Consider the following 15,279-nt stretch of genomic DNA (forward strand, 5'->3'; position numbering starts at 1 on the left):
GGCAGATATATCCAACTGAACTGTAATATGAAAGAAGCCACAGAAAAGCTTGATTGAAAAAAGAAATATTTTCAAAGCATAACAAGTAAAGCTTTAAAGTATGTGCAAATGTTAAAACTGTTATTTAACATTTTATTAATATAAACAGAAACACTCATAATCATGGGATAAATGTATATATAATTTGAGCAGAATGCATAATTCCAATGAAACATACACATACATATGAGAATTATATGTGTGTATACGTGTATATATATCCCCAAAAAGTGTTGGATATTGTTTGTGCAGAAAAACATGCATAGTGTCATAGATTGTTATAATAATTGGTGACATTAACAATCATCTCAAGTTTAATATACTTTTTATGATAAAGAAACCAACCTGTTCAGAGAGATGAAGAATGAAAGATGAAGAAGAGAAGAATTTCCATTCTTAAAGGGGCACCTGTGTGTAACTAGATGAACTTGGTATAGCTTTGCCTCAGTGCTCCCAGGGAGAATGAAAGGCTCTTCCCCAGGATGAGCAACTCTCAAATGCTGCCAAGGCCCTTGGTCTGCCTGCAATGGATGTGGATGGCCAGTGATGGCCACTAGAGCTCAGTTTATTTGATTAAGCACATGTACTGCCTGGTAGCAAACAACAACAACAACAACAACAACAACAAAACAAACATAAAACCTGGGGGAGGAGGAATAGGAAGCCCTGCCAATGCCTGAGTAAATAGCGAACATTTTTATGAGAATAGGCATGTAAAGGTGTTACTCAGAGACAGGACAGGTGCCCAGGATGGGCAATGAATTCACGCAGTACTCCATGAGTGTGTACTTACAGGTGAAGGACATGTATGTCTTTGGGTGTGTAACTCTTAGGGAAGAATAGAAAGACTCTGAAGGATGACAGGCACAACACTGATAAAACACAGCAGTTGTATTTCTATACCCTAAACTTGAGCAATGAAGAGAGGAATAAATGTCAAGAGGAAAATAACATTGTTCCACCTTGTTTTGCTAGAATTATGGATCCTGCAAGAAGATGAACAGTTCATGGAAGCACGAGGTGGGTTGCTTGGATCCTTTTATGCCTCGGTGCCCTTGGAAAGCTAAGGACAGACAGAAACACCACTCAGGACACATCAATAAGAGAAGCCTGCTGGCACAGAGGAGGGCAGGTGAAACCACCTTTGCAGAAGAGGCTCACTTGAAAATGCTCCTGAAAGATACGATATCAGAACACTACCTTATGTAGACAGGATAAGACTTTGATGACCCTGAAAATGCTTACTGAGGAATACATAGCATTTATCTTGCTTTTCTTGATTAAAGAACATTCATATATACATATTTATCCTGTATTGATAGGTAGGAGAGGTGATGCCAGCCCACAGAGGTGACCAGTCCCTATTCCAGAAGTTCTGGGTTGTTGCATAAGTGAAGAAGTAAGCTGGTCTGCTTTCAAACTTCTGTAAACTTCAGCTTAGTGGTAGAAAAGTTAGAAAATCCAAATATTTAGTTGCACTGCCTGAGTAGTCCATTTACTGATTTTTACCAACTCTGTTACCATCACCTTGGTCTAATGTTATCACCGTCTCCCCCAGATACCATTGCAGCAATGCTTGCTGTGCGATTGTCCACAGTTGAAATAGTAACTTTAGAATAACCAGCAGAAGTGAGGGAGGGTGACCCTGACAAACTGTGGATTCTTGGGCCTCCCATTAGACCCACTGAACTAAAATATCTAGATGGTGATCCAAGGAATCTGTACTTTTCTTGGCTTTCCGGGTGATTCGCATGAACCCTAATATTTGCAAAACATGGTAACCATGCATTTTCCTGGTTTATTTTTAAAATCAACATGAAAAGGGATTATCTTTCTCTCCACTTATACAATCTGGTTAACAGACTCAGATGAGATGCTCATTTCAGGAGGACACTGGCACTTACGACCGCGAAGATGCCTGTACCTAGAACATGGAAGCATTTATGGCACCAGGAGGAAAATAATATTCTCATAATGCCAGCCTGTGATAAAATACCAATAATTAATCTTTATGCACTTTATGTAAAATTACCTTATCATTCAGAAAAATCAATCATACTAAAACCAGAATTCTAAACCCCACAATTAACTTGAAGGATTCAAGAGAAATCCTGTAATCTGACAGATGAGGGGACAGACTAGGAGAGATTAGGAAGTTTTAACACAGGTATTGGTTGTCAGACCCAGGACCCAGGTGTTCTGAATAAAGCCCAGAGATTTACTCATTGTATCATCAGTCTCTTTCCCATCCTTCTTTTTCTTCTCCATCTTTCTTATGCCAGAAACACATTCTCACTTCAACTATCCTTTATCCCTGCCCTGATGATGAATGACATTTTCCTTTCATTCCTAGTTTTTCCTTATTGTTTACAATTTACATTCCAAACCTTGGCTTTCTAAGGAGGATTTTCTTAGTCTTTCAAAGTCACAGGTTTGGAAAACAAACAAGCAAACAAAAAACTTGACTTCTTCTCTCAGCACTAGAAATAGTGATAAGTGGTTAAAGTACATTTTTGTTCATAAACGTCATTTTAAACTGTCTAATTTTTTGGCAGAATTATTACTCTGCCAGTTTCTATTCTGTGTCCTTGTAGCCCACACTGTACCTTCAATCAAATGGCTTGTATCCGACATTAAATCTCTTGTAGCACAATATCAAGTATCATATTGCAATCATAGGACCACAAAAGAAATAACTATCATCATATTGAAGAAAAGATCCCCCAGAGAACAGGCGCCTTTAGCATTGGAAATGGGAACTTACATCTCAGTCAAGTACCTTTTTTCTGTCTCCAGAAGATGGAATTATCTGACACATTAAGTATCTTATTTGGATAGCAAAGGACTATGAAAGTTACTTCCTGAAATAAAAATAGAGGAAGATACACCTCAAGTCAAATCACCGTTGTGATATTCGTTTACCAGAATTCAACTTAGATGACCTGAGTATTTTACTGACTACTTCTAAACCTATGGATCTTCAAAAAAATCAATTCCATATTAGACACTAGTTTACACTGCACAAAAATTAACTTTTTAAAAAATTAGCATAAACAAAATGGATGACTTCATTTCTCAGATTTAAATCTCCATTAACTTCCTTCTTTAAATCTGAGCTTGACTGGAGTTGTCATTTTTTCAAAAATCTACTCATCTTAGTTCAAAACTTCTTAGTTGGGTTAACAACGTTTGTCATGGCTTTTAAAACTTAAAGCTTAAATGTTAAATGTAATAAATATAAAAAAATTAATACTCATTATATAATATCAAACTTTTTCTCAACAAATTTTCTATCTTAATTTTAACTCAAAAATCTTTAAAGGAATGAGATTATGTTTGAAATTATACTTCTCAATAATTGCACTGAAATACAGTTTATTTCCTAGGTAACAATTCCCTAAAGTTTTTCATTACATCATAATGTGTTTATAACTTCTTGTTAGAAAAGGTGTCAGACCATATTATGAAAAAATGTCTGGCGCATAAAAGCAGTAATAATAAAACAGTTAAAAATGTAAGCTAATGAGTCATACTAACTATGCTCCAATCTTATCTTTTCTATCTACTACCTGAATGACTTTGGGCAGATTCTTAAACTCTCTGTATATCAGTGTCCTTATTTTAATAATATTTGCTTATAAAAGGTTATTGGGATAATTAAATGAGCTAATACAGGTAAAGTGCTTAGAACAGTGCTAGGCAGAGTGGATTGTACAAATATCATCACTACTGTTATTGATAGGTATAGCTATTATTATTTTATAGGATAATAATTGCTATATTGTGCTCTATATTACTATTTTAGTAGGCTCTCAGTAACAAATTATGGAATAAATACTTGCAGATAATTATTTGTACTGAAATATTTGAAGTTCAAATTTTTTTACATTGAAATAAACGGAGCAGTTTAATTAGGAGGTACTAATATAGATTCATAATCGCTTTTGGTTTTTATCTAAGTCCTCTTTCCAAAGACGGCTAAGGCGTACAGGGGCCTGGCCTAGGCAGAGGAGATCTCTTAGAGTAGCGGCTGAGTGAATGGTGTCTCTTACCAGATTTTGGGTTCAGAACAAAGAGTCAAGGATGGGAAGAGGAGAAAACCAATATCTGTAAGTCAGAGAATAAAGCCACTAAAGGCGAAGCCTGGAAGCCAAGCAACTGGAGAATCAGAAGGAAGGAGGGAGAGGAGAGAACAACACACCCAGTAATAAGCCTGAAATTGTTCCTGGGACTCACCCTGGGCAAATGCTATTGCACGTAGTGACCCTCATGAGATCTGATTTCTGCATGCGGAAACCGTATTTAAGATGCAGGGGACTGGACTCGGCAGTTAACACATTTCTTGTTTCTATTCCTACTGCTTAGCCTGCACCAAGCATAATCAATACTTTTATTTTAGGCTAAGACACATACTCAAAATGATATACCCTACCTTTAAAAAAGAATGGCATACATTTACAACCACATGACAAAAAATAAATAAAAAGCAACTCTCTCAGCAGCACAAAGATAAAACAAACATTTCAATTTCCCTGTCATCAACATATGTATCAGAGTACAGCAATGTAATACAATTATTAACAGAAAGATAGAACTAGAAGCTACAGTAGACACTGCATCTAATGATGTTTAGGCCCCTAAAATATTACTTGGGAAGAAGATAAACAAAAATAACAGAGCAAATTCCGAATCAACAAGATTGAGTTGCATCTGAAAATAAAGCATCTCTAGAAAGTGATCCTTTTTGTATTTAATTTTTTCTAAAGGGAGCATAGGGAATTCTAGCTTGATCTTGCTGGCAACATGCTGCATATTCATCTCGTGCTAGAGAACACAATTTGCATAATGTGGGACCCAGTTCCCTGTGTGGGAACACCCTTCAGGGAACTCAGAATAAGAAGAGCCAGCACTTTTGAGCTCACCATGAAGGGAATCCACAGCTCAGACTTCATTTCCCTGTGATAGGATTTCCCAAATTGACTGAAGAAAATAGATTACATTTTCTGGGAGGCCCCCTGGAGAATGTTTCTGTTTAAGACACACACACACACACACACACACACACCATATGTGTATGTTTATCTATAGTTTTGTTGGTGGTGATATTTAACAATGACAGAGTTTCAAAGAATTTACATGAGGATGACATGTAAGAGCATATTTTAATGCATTTAAGACTTTATCAATTTTGCTCAAGGCATAATAGAAAAAAGCACCTTTAACTAAGTCTTTACTGCTTAAACCTGTGGCAGAAATGAATTCTAACTACATTATATGCATGAATACAGCATATCTGAGTGCAAATTAGTTGTAAGTAGAAAATATTTCAGAAGAGGCCATATGGCAAGAAAAGTGCTTGGCTTCCAATAAATATTACCACAAAACACAGAGGCTTGCAAGAAATACACATTTCAATATTACAAGTAGTTATTTTTTCAGTAAAATATCCACACAATTTGAATTCTTACTTTAAAAAACACTCTCACTTTTCTCTTTTTTAAGAATTCATATTGTTTCTTTTAAGAAAATTATAAGAAACTCTCTAAGATAAGTGCATTTCTAACTAGAAATACAAAAGATCAGATTCACGTGTAAACTAGGTCATTTTTTAAAATATGGCAAAAGCACTATTTAAGACATAGTATTACACTTCCTTTAAATAAACTCATATTACTAAACACTGGTGAATAATAAATAAACAGCTTCTAAGCATTCTCACAAAGATCAAATACTAAGGCAAAAATTGGCAGAAACAACAGACACAGAACTTTCTTTTTGTTGTTGCTGCCATTGTTATTTTACATGCATTGAACGAATGGCCAAGATCTTTGGTGTCTTACTTACTGATGGGTAGAGGTAACCTTCTCCATTCATGGCTATATACAACCCTGTTTTCACTCCCTGGATGGCAACAACACGTAGTCCCACTGGTATGAGGTTGAAGAGCGCTGTGAAGATAAACATGGTCTATCATGAATGGGCAGGAAGAAGCAGGGCATCCTGTAATTTTTTTCTTTCTGATTTATTTTGTTTAAGAAACATCACCTTTGCTGATACTTTCTAAGAAATTCCAATTAAATAACTTATATTTCACTTTATAAGTAAGAAGTTTCTGCTACGGGTAAAATGAGTACTTCAGCTTCAACCTTTAGATGTTAGCAGTCTTGCTGACAGCATTCTGAAGAACTGATGCGATCATAAACAGAATCAAGCCTGTAATCATGCCTCTAGAAACATTGTCTCTGACACCATTAGATACCAAACGAAATCAACTGTGAAGTCTCTCAAAGAGCAGAATTTTAAAAGTCCAAGTTGAGTGTTTATTCTAACCCTCCACACAGAAGGTGTGATTTGTCATTGCAATGAGGTCAGGCCAGAAGTTAAACAGGTGATTCCAAAACTAAATGGCTGTGGTAGAACGAATATAATATGCCAGCAAAGCCAGGAAAAGATGTGCACCTGCCAAGGAGCTAAATTTAGAAAGAACTAATCAAAACTGAATGGCATGCAAATGTCAGAGAGACTACTCACGTATGTTTCCATGTTTTGTTTCTTCTTTGTTGATAAAACGTTAAAAGCATTTTATATATTTTTGCATAGTGCAGATAGCAACGTTATAACATTAAAAAAACTTAATATCCCTTTAATGTATTTCCATGGCAGTGTTACATGTTGAATGTTTAGTAGGTCTTCTAGCATCAGTCTTAGAGATAACTGCTTGATGATTTTGGAGATTTTATTATAGATACATTTGTAAGAGAACTATTAATTATTTACAGTGAGGTTATCTGCTGCTACTCAAGTCCTTCTTAACTAAGTCTAATTCTAAGCAGGACAGAACAGGAAATGAAAGTACTAAAATAGTGATGTAAACGTGTAAGTACAATATCCAAACTCAGGCTCTCAACTGTATTGCACAAAACCAAGTCATTTGAAAAATGTGGGCAATTTGGACTTCATTCCAAGGGTCCACGTAGTACATAATTAAAAACAAACTTTATGAATTGTGTTATATTTAATTCTCAGGGACATGTTTCCTCTTAATAGGTTGAAGAAAATTACACCCTCTCTTCTGATTATTACATGCTACTGTTTTCAAGATCCCAAGATGTCTGTGCTACATAAATATAAAAGGAAAACCTCAGGCCAGGGCCATGAATATTATCCCTGGAAAAATACTCAGGGGCATCTATGGTTAGTTGGATATTAGTTTCACTATGTAAACTAACATAAGATTTTCTGCTACAGGATTTTAGGGGATTATGTTATTCTTATGAAAGAATTAGTTTTTTTCCTAATTTCCATTATTTAATATTAAATATAGATGTGGAGTTGTTGAGTACAGCTACCTGTGCCATTTGGCAACTCTCAGTATTCCTTATTGGTGGGAGATGGCTATATTCACTCTTGTTTAGAACACCTGAACTGTACCATCTCCCCTTACAGCTTGAAAGAATGGGCACCATAGAATAATTCCTGATTTATACACAAAATTTTGGAGGGAAAACCATAACCATATGACTGTCCACGCAAGGTACACCACCCTAACCAATTCAAACTTAATTATTCTAACTTTCCTCTTCTAACTTTCACACACTCAGAATGATATTTGTAGGTGCCACATATTTTATATAGGCCAGGTAGTATAATTTTAGAAAACAAGTAGATCATGAATTCACCAAAATGATGCAATTATGGGAAACAAAAATTACGTTAAGATAGTTTAAAATGATCATACTGAAAAAATACTAGTGTTTTTCCCTTGGGTTTTGGTTAGGACCTGAATTATAAAATACAAGGTATTGGCTGGGCGTGGTGGCTCACTCCTGTAATCCCGGCACTTTGGGAGGCCAAGGCGGGTGGATCACCTGAGGTCAGGAATTCGAGACCAGCCTGACCAACATGGTGAAACCTTGTCTCTACTAAAAATACAAAATTAGCCAGGCGTGGTGGTGCATGCCTGTAATCCCAGCTACTCAGCAGGCTGAGGCAGGAGAATTGCTTGAACCTGGGAGGTGGAGGTTGCAGTGAGCCTAGATCACGCCACTGCACTTTAGCCTGGGCAATGAGCGAAACTCCATCTCAAAAATAAATAAATAATAAATAAATAAAACAAGGTATTATAATTTACAGAATGATAGTGGAAAGTGAATGCTTATGTACACTAAAATGTGGAGAACCATTCAGAGCTGGCCATGATGGAACTGGTGCTAGTTAAAACCACAGACACCCACATTAATTGAGATATAATTTTATTTCTCCACTCTCTTTGTTTCTTACGTAATTATAAGGCAATGTCACAAAGCCTAGGGGAGTGAGAATAATGAAGATGTTTTCGTGACTTTGTTCATTCACGGAACACTCTAGTTCTTCATATACCAGTGATTTTCAACTCAGGCCGCACATTAAAACTAGCTGTGTTCATAACATAGAATGGCCAGGCTCAACCCCATACCTACTAAATCACAATCTTTGGAAATGGGTTTAGGACATAAGGAATTTTTTTTGAAAAGCTCCTCAAATGGCCCTAATATACAACTAAGGTGAGAACTGCCATCCTAAATCCTGTGGGGTGGTGGCCACTGAGTGATCGAAATATTTTACACATCAAGTCACCAGGTTGAGCATTTGTAAGGTGAGAGGGACTTCTGAGGTTTTAACATTGACATAGTTAATAGTGTATTGATATCTGTAGAGTCCTATTCTGCTTGTAGTAGCTATTGTCTGTCAATAGGAACAATGAAGTTTAAGAGCACAGAAAAAAATCCATGGCATCCCCAAAAGCAAATTGGCAGAAAAGAAAACTCACCCACTAATAAAATACCGTAGTTCATGGGGATGCTGACGTTTAGAAGATTTTTAAATGAGAGTGGTAATGAGGTTACCTGGGTGCTCACTTCCTTTTGTGAAAGATCTTTCCATTATTATGGTAGTCAATAATAAGCAGTCCACTTGCTACAGTATTTTCTCCACCAGAACCATTTACCCATCATCCATGACTTTTGTGCTACTTTTCCTTCCCAGAGATCTATAGATCTTAGACCGGAAACCCTTGGAGAACAGGGGCACCAACGTTCGCTCACCCCAGTGGGCCTTTTTTCCCTCTTCTTAATTCATCTGAAATTTTTAACAAAGGCAGTTTAGCAGGATGGTTCTGCCTTTTTTTCATTTTAAATATCCATATTTAGTGTGGGAAATGTATTGAACTCAAATCATGAAGATATGAAAGTTCAAGCCCTCAATTTTGTAATTTAGTGACTTTTAGAGTGCTATCTGGGTGAGTTTTAGGGTTTTTTAAAATTATTTTTCCTAGTTATGGATAACTAACCCATGGTTTGTATTCAGGGAGTCATAAAAAATGGAAACATGTTTATGAATGATTATTCATAATGTTTATGTTCAGTATAATAATCATTCATAAACATGTTTCCATTTTTTATAACCCTCTTAATACAAAGCATGGGTTAGTTATTCATAACTAGGAAACTATATGATTATTACATCACCTCCCTCCTCACAACAAAAGAGCTGTACTCTAAGTAGGACCTGACAGCCTTTCTAAAGCACTTCCTTATTTTTAAAGAATTTTTCAGTGCTTACATTTTTCATAAGATTCATGAGACTATTGAAATGAACCAGAGAAAAGAAAATGTCTTTAAATTCATCCTAAGAAACACCGTTTTGCAATTTACATAGGCCAGAGGACATAAAAAAGAAGTTAATTAGTAATTTCCATTACTTTTATAAGTCTGCTACGATTCTGCCAATTGTATTAAATTTTATAGTCATATAATTTGTAGAACCTTTTGAGGAGGGAATATTGATTTTACCCACTGTTTTTCTTTATTTCTTTGCAAATGTTGAAATAGTAACAAAACTAAACTAACTGGCTTACAGTGCACTTGAAATGCAATATAGTGTCTCAGAAAAGCTGTGGACCAGAACTTTGCATAGGAATTTGAGCCCCTCGAGTGTGGGCATTATGATTTTCTTCTGATTTGCTTTTACAAAGGGGATCCTGTTTCATCTTTCTTCTCAGGACTGTGTCTCGCTAGCCTTTAGAGTGTCAGAAGAAATTTCAAGATTCGTTCTGAGTTTTTGCTTCTTCTACTGCAGATACAGAAGAAGAAAAAAAAACATACATTTACAGAACAGAAGGTGGAGTGTTTTTTAGTATCTCAGCTTTCCAGTTGAGTCTTTAAAATTATTCAGATAACCAGACCTGTATGTGTGCACACAATAAATCTGCACTTCCATATTGAGAAAGTGCTTATTCAACTCTGAAGCAGTATGCTTTTAAAAGGCAATGTCTAATAGACACTTCTCAAAATAATATTGATTCCTATCATTAAAGGTAACCAATTTGGTTGGCACTACAGAAATTTCGCAAAGAAAAAATGCTAGAGAAAAAACACATAAAACCTTTGTTTGAGCGAAATTATTTTTCAAGTAGTCCAATAAAGCAATATGTTTATGAAGCTATGGTGTATGTCCTGTCTTGAAAACTTTTGTCATAAAATGGATGGCATCGGTCTTTAGTCTGATGAATCTTTCAGAGTGTCATAGCTCACCTAGCAATCAGAGTTATGGGAAACTAGTTACCATGTTCTAATCCTCTCAGGCCAAACAAAATCAGAGAACACTGAAGACATCAGAGATTATGAATCCCTAAACTTTGTGACCTACATAAGAGTAACACATGAGAGAAAGGAAATGGTTTTTGTCAACAAATGGGTAAGGAGTTAAAAGGGAAAAGAAGCTGAGCAGAGATACGTGTATTAGCCTGAACCATAAGAAACTGACATCTTTTGTTGGTCAAAGATCGTCAAGTACCAATAATCTTTGAAAGTCCAAACTAATAAGAAAAGCTGCAAAAGCAAATGTTTGGCATAAAATGCCTCCTCTTTCTTCTGTAGCTGAATTGTTTTACTTTCTCTTTTTCTATATCAAAAAGGAAATAAAGTAAAAATAAACCAATAAACAAACATAAAGGGGAAAAATTAGAAAATAAAAAAGAGTGATATGAGACACAAAGAGAGTAAAGAGATTAGAAATTGACAAGGCGGACAATGTAGATAAACACAAAAATTAAAAAGGAATTGAAGAAAAAATAAAAAGTGAAGCAATGCACAAAATATAAAAAGTGAACACAATGGCTGGAAAAATAATGATATTTCACATGGCAAAACCACATGAAAAATAATCTATTTTGTATCACTAACTACTGTCAGAATCAGTGTTACTGGCAATTTGATTGCTAGAATTTAAAAAAGGAAGCGCTGAATTTTAAATTGAGCTGATAAAAATAAATAAAATAAAAATAAAAAAAGAAGGAAGTACCTTCTGATTTGATTATATGTATTATTCAAATCCTCACTTCTTTTCATGGAATGATGTTTATATGTGAAGAATAAGAGATACATTAATGAAAAAATTCATATCTATTTTTGATCCACCAATAATGTTTCTTATGATTAAATATTTCTAATAAAAACAGTTTTGCTTTTCACTAACTCCCCCAAACAGTAAAAAGTATGCTTATTTTGGAACTAATATGCTAAATTAAAAATGAATCAGATGCCAATATAAACAGAAAACGGAAGAGCAAAACACAGACAGTTGAGTAAGGAGAGGCACCAGACGGAGAAATGTTATACATAAAGAAATAGGAAAAAGAACACAGACATTAATACAGTGGAAGATGGGTAGCTTTTTAATTAAAAATGATCACAGATGCAATTCTATACAGTAAACACTTTGCACAATGAATTTCAAAGTACACAACCTTCATGTTTTTTCTATAAGAAAGATTTTTTTGTTAAATGCAAAGAATTTTAAATTATAGTTCTATTATGTAAAAAAAAAAAAAACTATTCCAGGCCGGGCGCGGTGGCTCACGCCTGTAATCCCAGCACTTTGGGAGGCCGAGGCAGGTGGATCACGAGGTCAGGAGATTGAGACCATCCTGGCTAACACGGTGAAACGCCGTCTCTACTAAAAATACAAAAAAAATTAGCCGTGCGTGGTGGCAGGCACCTGTAGTCCCAGCTACTGGGAGAGGCTGAGGCAGGAGAATGGTGTGAACCCGGGAGGCGGAGCTTGCAGCGAGCCGAGATCGCACCACTGCACTCCAGCCTGGGCGACAGAACGAGACTCCGTCTCAAAAAAAAAAAAAAAAAAAAAAAAATATTCCTTGTAGCTTTTGAGTTTCCACAGGCATCATTAAGAACCTCAGAGCCTGATGAAATAATACCCCAAAGAAAACATGTAATTAATTTTTACCTAAATACACTAGTGTACTTACTTTTACAATAATAAGATTAAAAGTAACAGTAATTTTCTGGGTATGACAACTGTCTGAATAAAAAACAAAAATAGTAACATAATCATCTTTAAACCATAGGTTTCTTTGGTTGCTCCATCAATATTTTCATCCATGTAGTTTAAATAAAATTGTAAATGGCATCCTAGTGTGTAACATTTGTAAAGATGAACCAACATGACCAAACATTTGCAAATGAATCTTAAAAAGTCATTTAAGTAGCAGTGTATCTTCTACCAACTGTGTAACTGGTGGCCTGAGGTTGTCACTTACTAGAATTAGTGCTGTCATCCTTGGTTCCATCGAGAGCTCCATCGGGGTGCATTTGCAAGTAGTAGCCTTGCCTGCAATATAACCTGGTCACTATACCCTTGAGCTGGGGATCTGAAAGGCAAACATAGTTATCATAAGCCTCACAATGTGTCACCATAGTTTCCTTTATCTTTTCTGTTTCTTTTTTCAGAAGAGACATTTTATACAAGTAGCATATTTTATTTTGTCTCTCAGATTCTTCTGTGTTTTATCAAACCTGTAGTATTCTATTTATAGAAGGTAAAGGAAATGCAGTAGTAAGCCACAGAAACAGGCTGTTTTATAAAATTAGTATATGCATATTTAAATTATTAATTAAAACTATTAAACTAATTAAGCTGCCAGTTTATTTATTAGTTTAAGCTATAAATGAATTAATATAACCAATATTATCATTCATGATGGCAGGACAATAATTTTGCAATTTTGAATTTTGACTCTTAGAAATTTTATTAAAGAGTTTTTTAACGGAGTTCTCCTTTTACTTAAGTTGACAAGTATTCCCAAAATTAAAAACAAACAAAACAAAAAATACCTATATTTTAAAAACATTCATACTAACATATGATACATGTTCTTAGGAAAAGCCCCAATTTGGAGAACACCCCTGGATGTTCAAAGGGTCACTGTTACTTCCACAGAAGTATCTGTGCTGCTCAGACAAGATTCACAGGAAAATGGAAAACTCCACTTGTGAGCTCAGGAGAAACACAACAAACCCACGCATATGAGGTCAGCTCTGAGGCAATCAAATAGAGAAATTAGACAAATTTAAACAGATAAACTCATTAACGTGTATAACTAAAAAGGACAGTCAAGTTATACAATATGAAATCTGATTCTTTGTCAACGAGCATTGAGATAGAGGGCAGTGGAAGTTTATTTAAATGAAAAGGGAAATCATGCGGTAATACATCCTCATTTGATGATTCACCGAAAAGACATCCACTCTAGTAATCCAGTGCTTCACAAAGAGTCAGTTGTACCTTTGAAAACAAATATTTGCATGTGGTTTTGCAAAAGCCATCCTCATCTCAGGGATAGATTGGATGTGGGACATCATAATCTTCACCATGGCAACTGGCATCTATCCGCATCAGCTGAATGGGCCATGCTAATGCAATCCGCTGTCAAAACAGTCGGACGTTACTGAGTAATGAAACCTAGCACCTTGTAATCAATAGAAAAATTGTGGTCTTGCAAATAGGTGAAGACAAAAAAAGTTTTTGAGAGCTATGCTTAAGCTCTTTATTAGTCCTGAAGAAATTACAAAGAATTTCAATATCTATTTCTATGCACATCATTTAAAACTGATCATTTGAGACATGACTCCATTGTACATAGATTTGCTTCATAGATGGTATAATATTGGAAAAATCCTTTTGGAAAATCATGCATGAACAGCAGAGCATCACAACATCAGTGTGACTAGCCATATTAGAATACGAAAGCTTTTAAAAGAGTAGGATTTTAAAAATAAATATCTAAGCGATTATTGGATTGTGTTACATATGTTTCTTCTTCTGTAGTATATAACTTCCCAAATCACATAATTCTAAGATATGCATTAGTGGAAAAAAATACTATTGTGCCTTAGTCTGCCCATCACCCAGAAGACTTGACTGGGCTAAGTACTAAAGACTTCTTTCTTAGTTTTGCTGTATTTTGTTTATGCTCTTCACTGAACATATGTAGCACGAAAAAGAAGAGAACAAAAGCAAAAAGAGTAAAAAACGTGAAAAAGAGAATAATTTTTTATTATTCTCTTGTCAATAAAAAATACTGAGAATATTAGTGATTGACAATTTTTCTGTAAAACTTTATGTTCTGACATCACTTATTCCTAAGCAATCTCCTATTTGAGCTACTATGTCTTCTGGAGTTGAATTAACTAGATCAGGCGAGGCAGTGAGAAGTCACCTACCCACCCACTCACACACGCCCTCATGCTTACACAGAGACCCCTTTGGGATTATGCCTCATTTTGGATGAGGGAGCACAAATAAAATGTAAAATTATGTTTTTCTCCTTTAAATTCAAGAAAATACAACCAAATTGAATTTGATTCATCTGATTGCATATTGTTTGATGTTTTTCCTTTTTAGAAATCATAACGCCATTGATTTTATTCTTCTCAGGGGCCAGGCACTGTTAGAAGCACATTCTATTATTAACTCATCAGATCCTCACCATTACCTTACTTAATAGAAGCCCACTTGGAGGATGAAGAAATCAAGACACAGAGCAATTAAGTGGTAATAATGTGACAAAGGGCACATAACCAGTAGGTTAACAGCTGGAATCTGATCACTCAGCTCTGGACCCTGCCCACTTAACTGCTGCAGCCTCTACAAGTGGAATAATTGAACTAAAATGTCTTCAACACCAAAAACAAAATGCAAATCAATCTGTTTAAAAAACCAAAATGAACTTGTATTTTGAAGATTAACTGCCACTGTGTCTAAACCCAAATCCTGCTAGCCAGAGCTGAATTTGTGATTACAAAGCAGTAACACAAAGGTTCGAAAGGATCAAAGATCTTGAAAAACCTCTTCTCGGATCCATCCCACTTTTCCATTGGCCACATTTCCAATACATCTCCGCCC

The 15,279-nt window shown here is 35.4% G+C and overlaps 1 protein-coding gene across 11 annotated transcripts in view; it reads right to left on the reverse strand.

Annotated features, from left to right (window-relative positions):
* Nucleotides 1-15,279, reverse strand: part of FGF14 (fibroblast growth factor 14) — a 693,748-nt gene that overhangs the window by 147,814 nt on the left and 530,655 nt on the right. For 10 of the 11 annotated variants that reach the window (XM_032151258.2, XM_058438052.1, XM_032151262.2 and 7 more), the window contains 2 exons: nt 12,635-12,745; nt 5,884-5,987 (listed from right to left, as the gene is read on the reverse strand). In XM_032151258.2, the coding sequence (XP_032007149.1) occupies nt 5,884-5,987; nt 12,635-12,745 (215 nt within the window). Of the gene's footprint in view, nt 1-5,883; nt 5,988-12,634; nt 12,746-13,235; nt 14,543-15,279 lie in introns of those variants that run through there. The other variant, XM_032151261.2, reaches the window with a different exon arrangement.

The sequence above is a fragment of the Hylobates moloch genome, unplaced genomic scaffold (genome assembly GCF_009828535.3).
Source record: "Hylobates moloch isolate HMO894 unplaced genomic scaffold, HMol_V3 SCAFFOLD_4, whole genome shotgun sequence".
NCBI lineage: Eukaryota > Metazoa > Chordata > Mammalia > Primates > Hylobatidae > Hylobates > Hylobates moloch.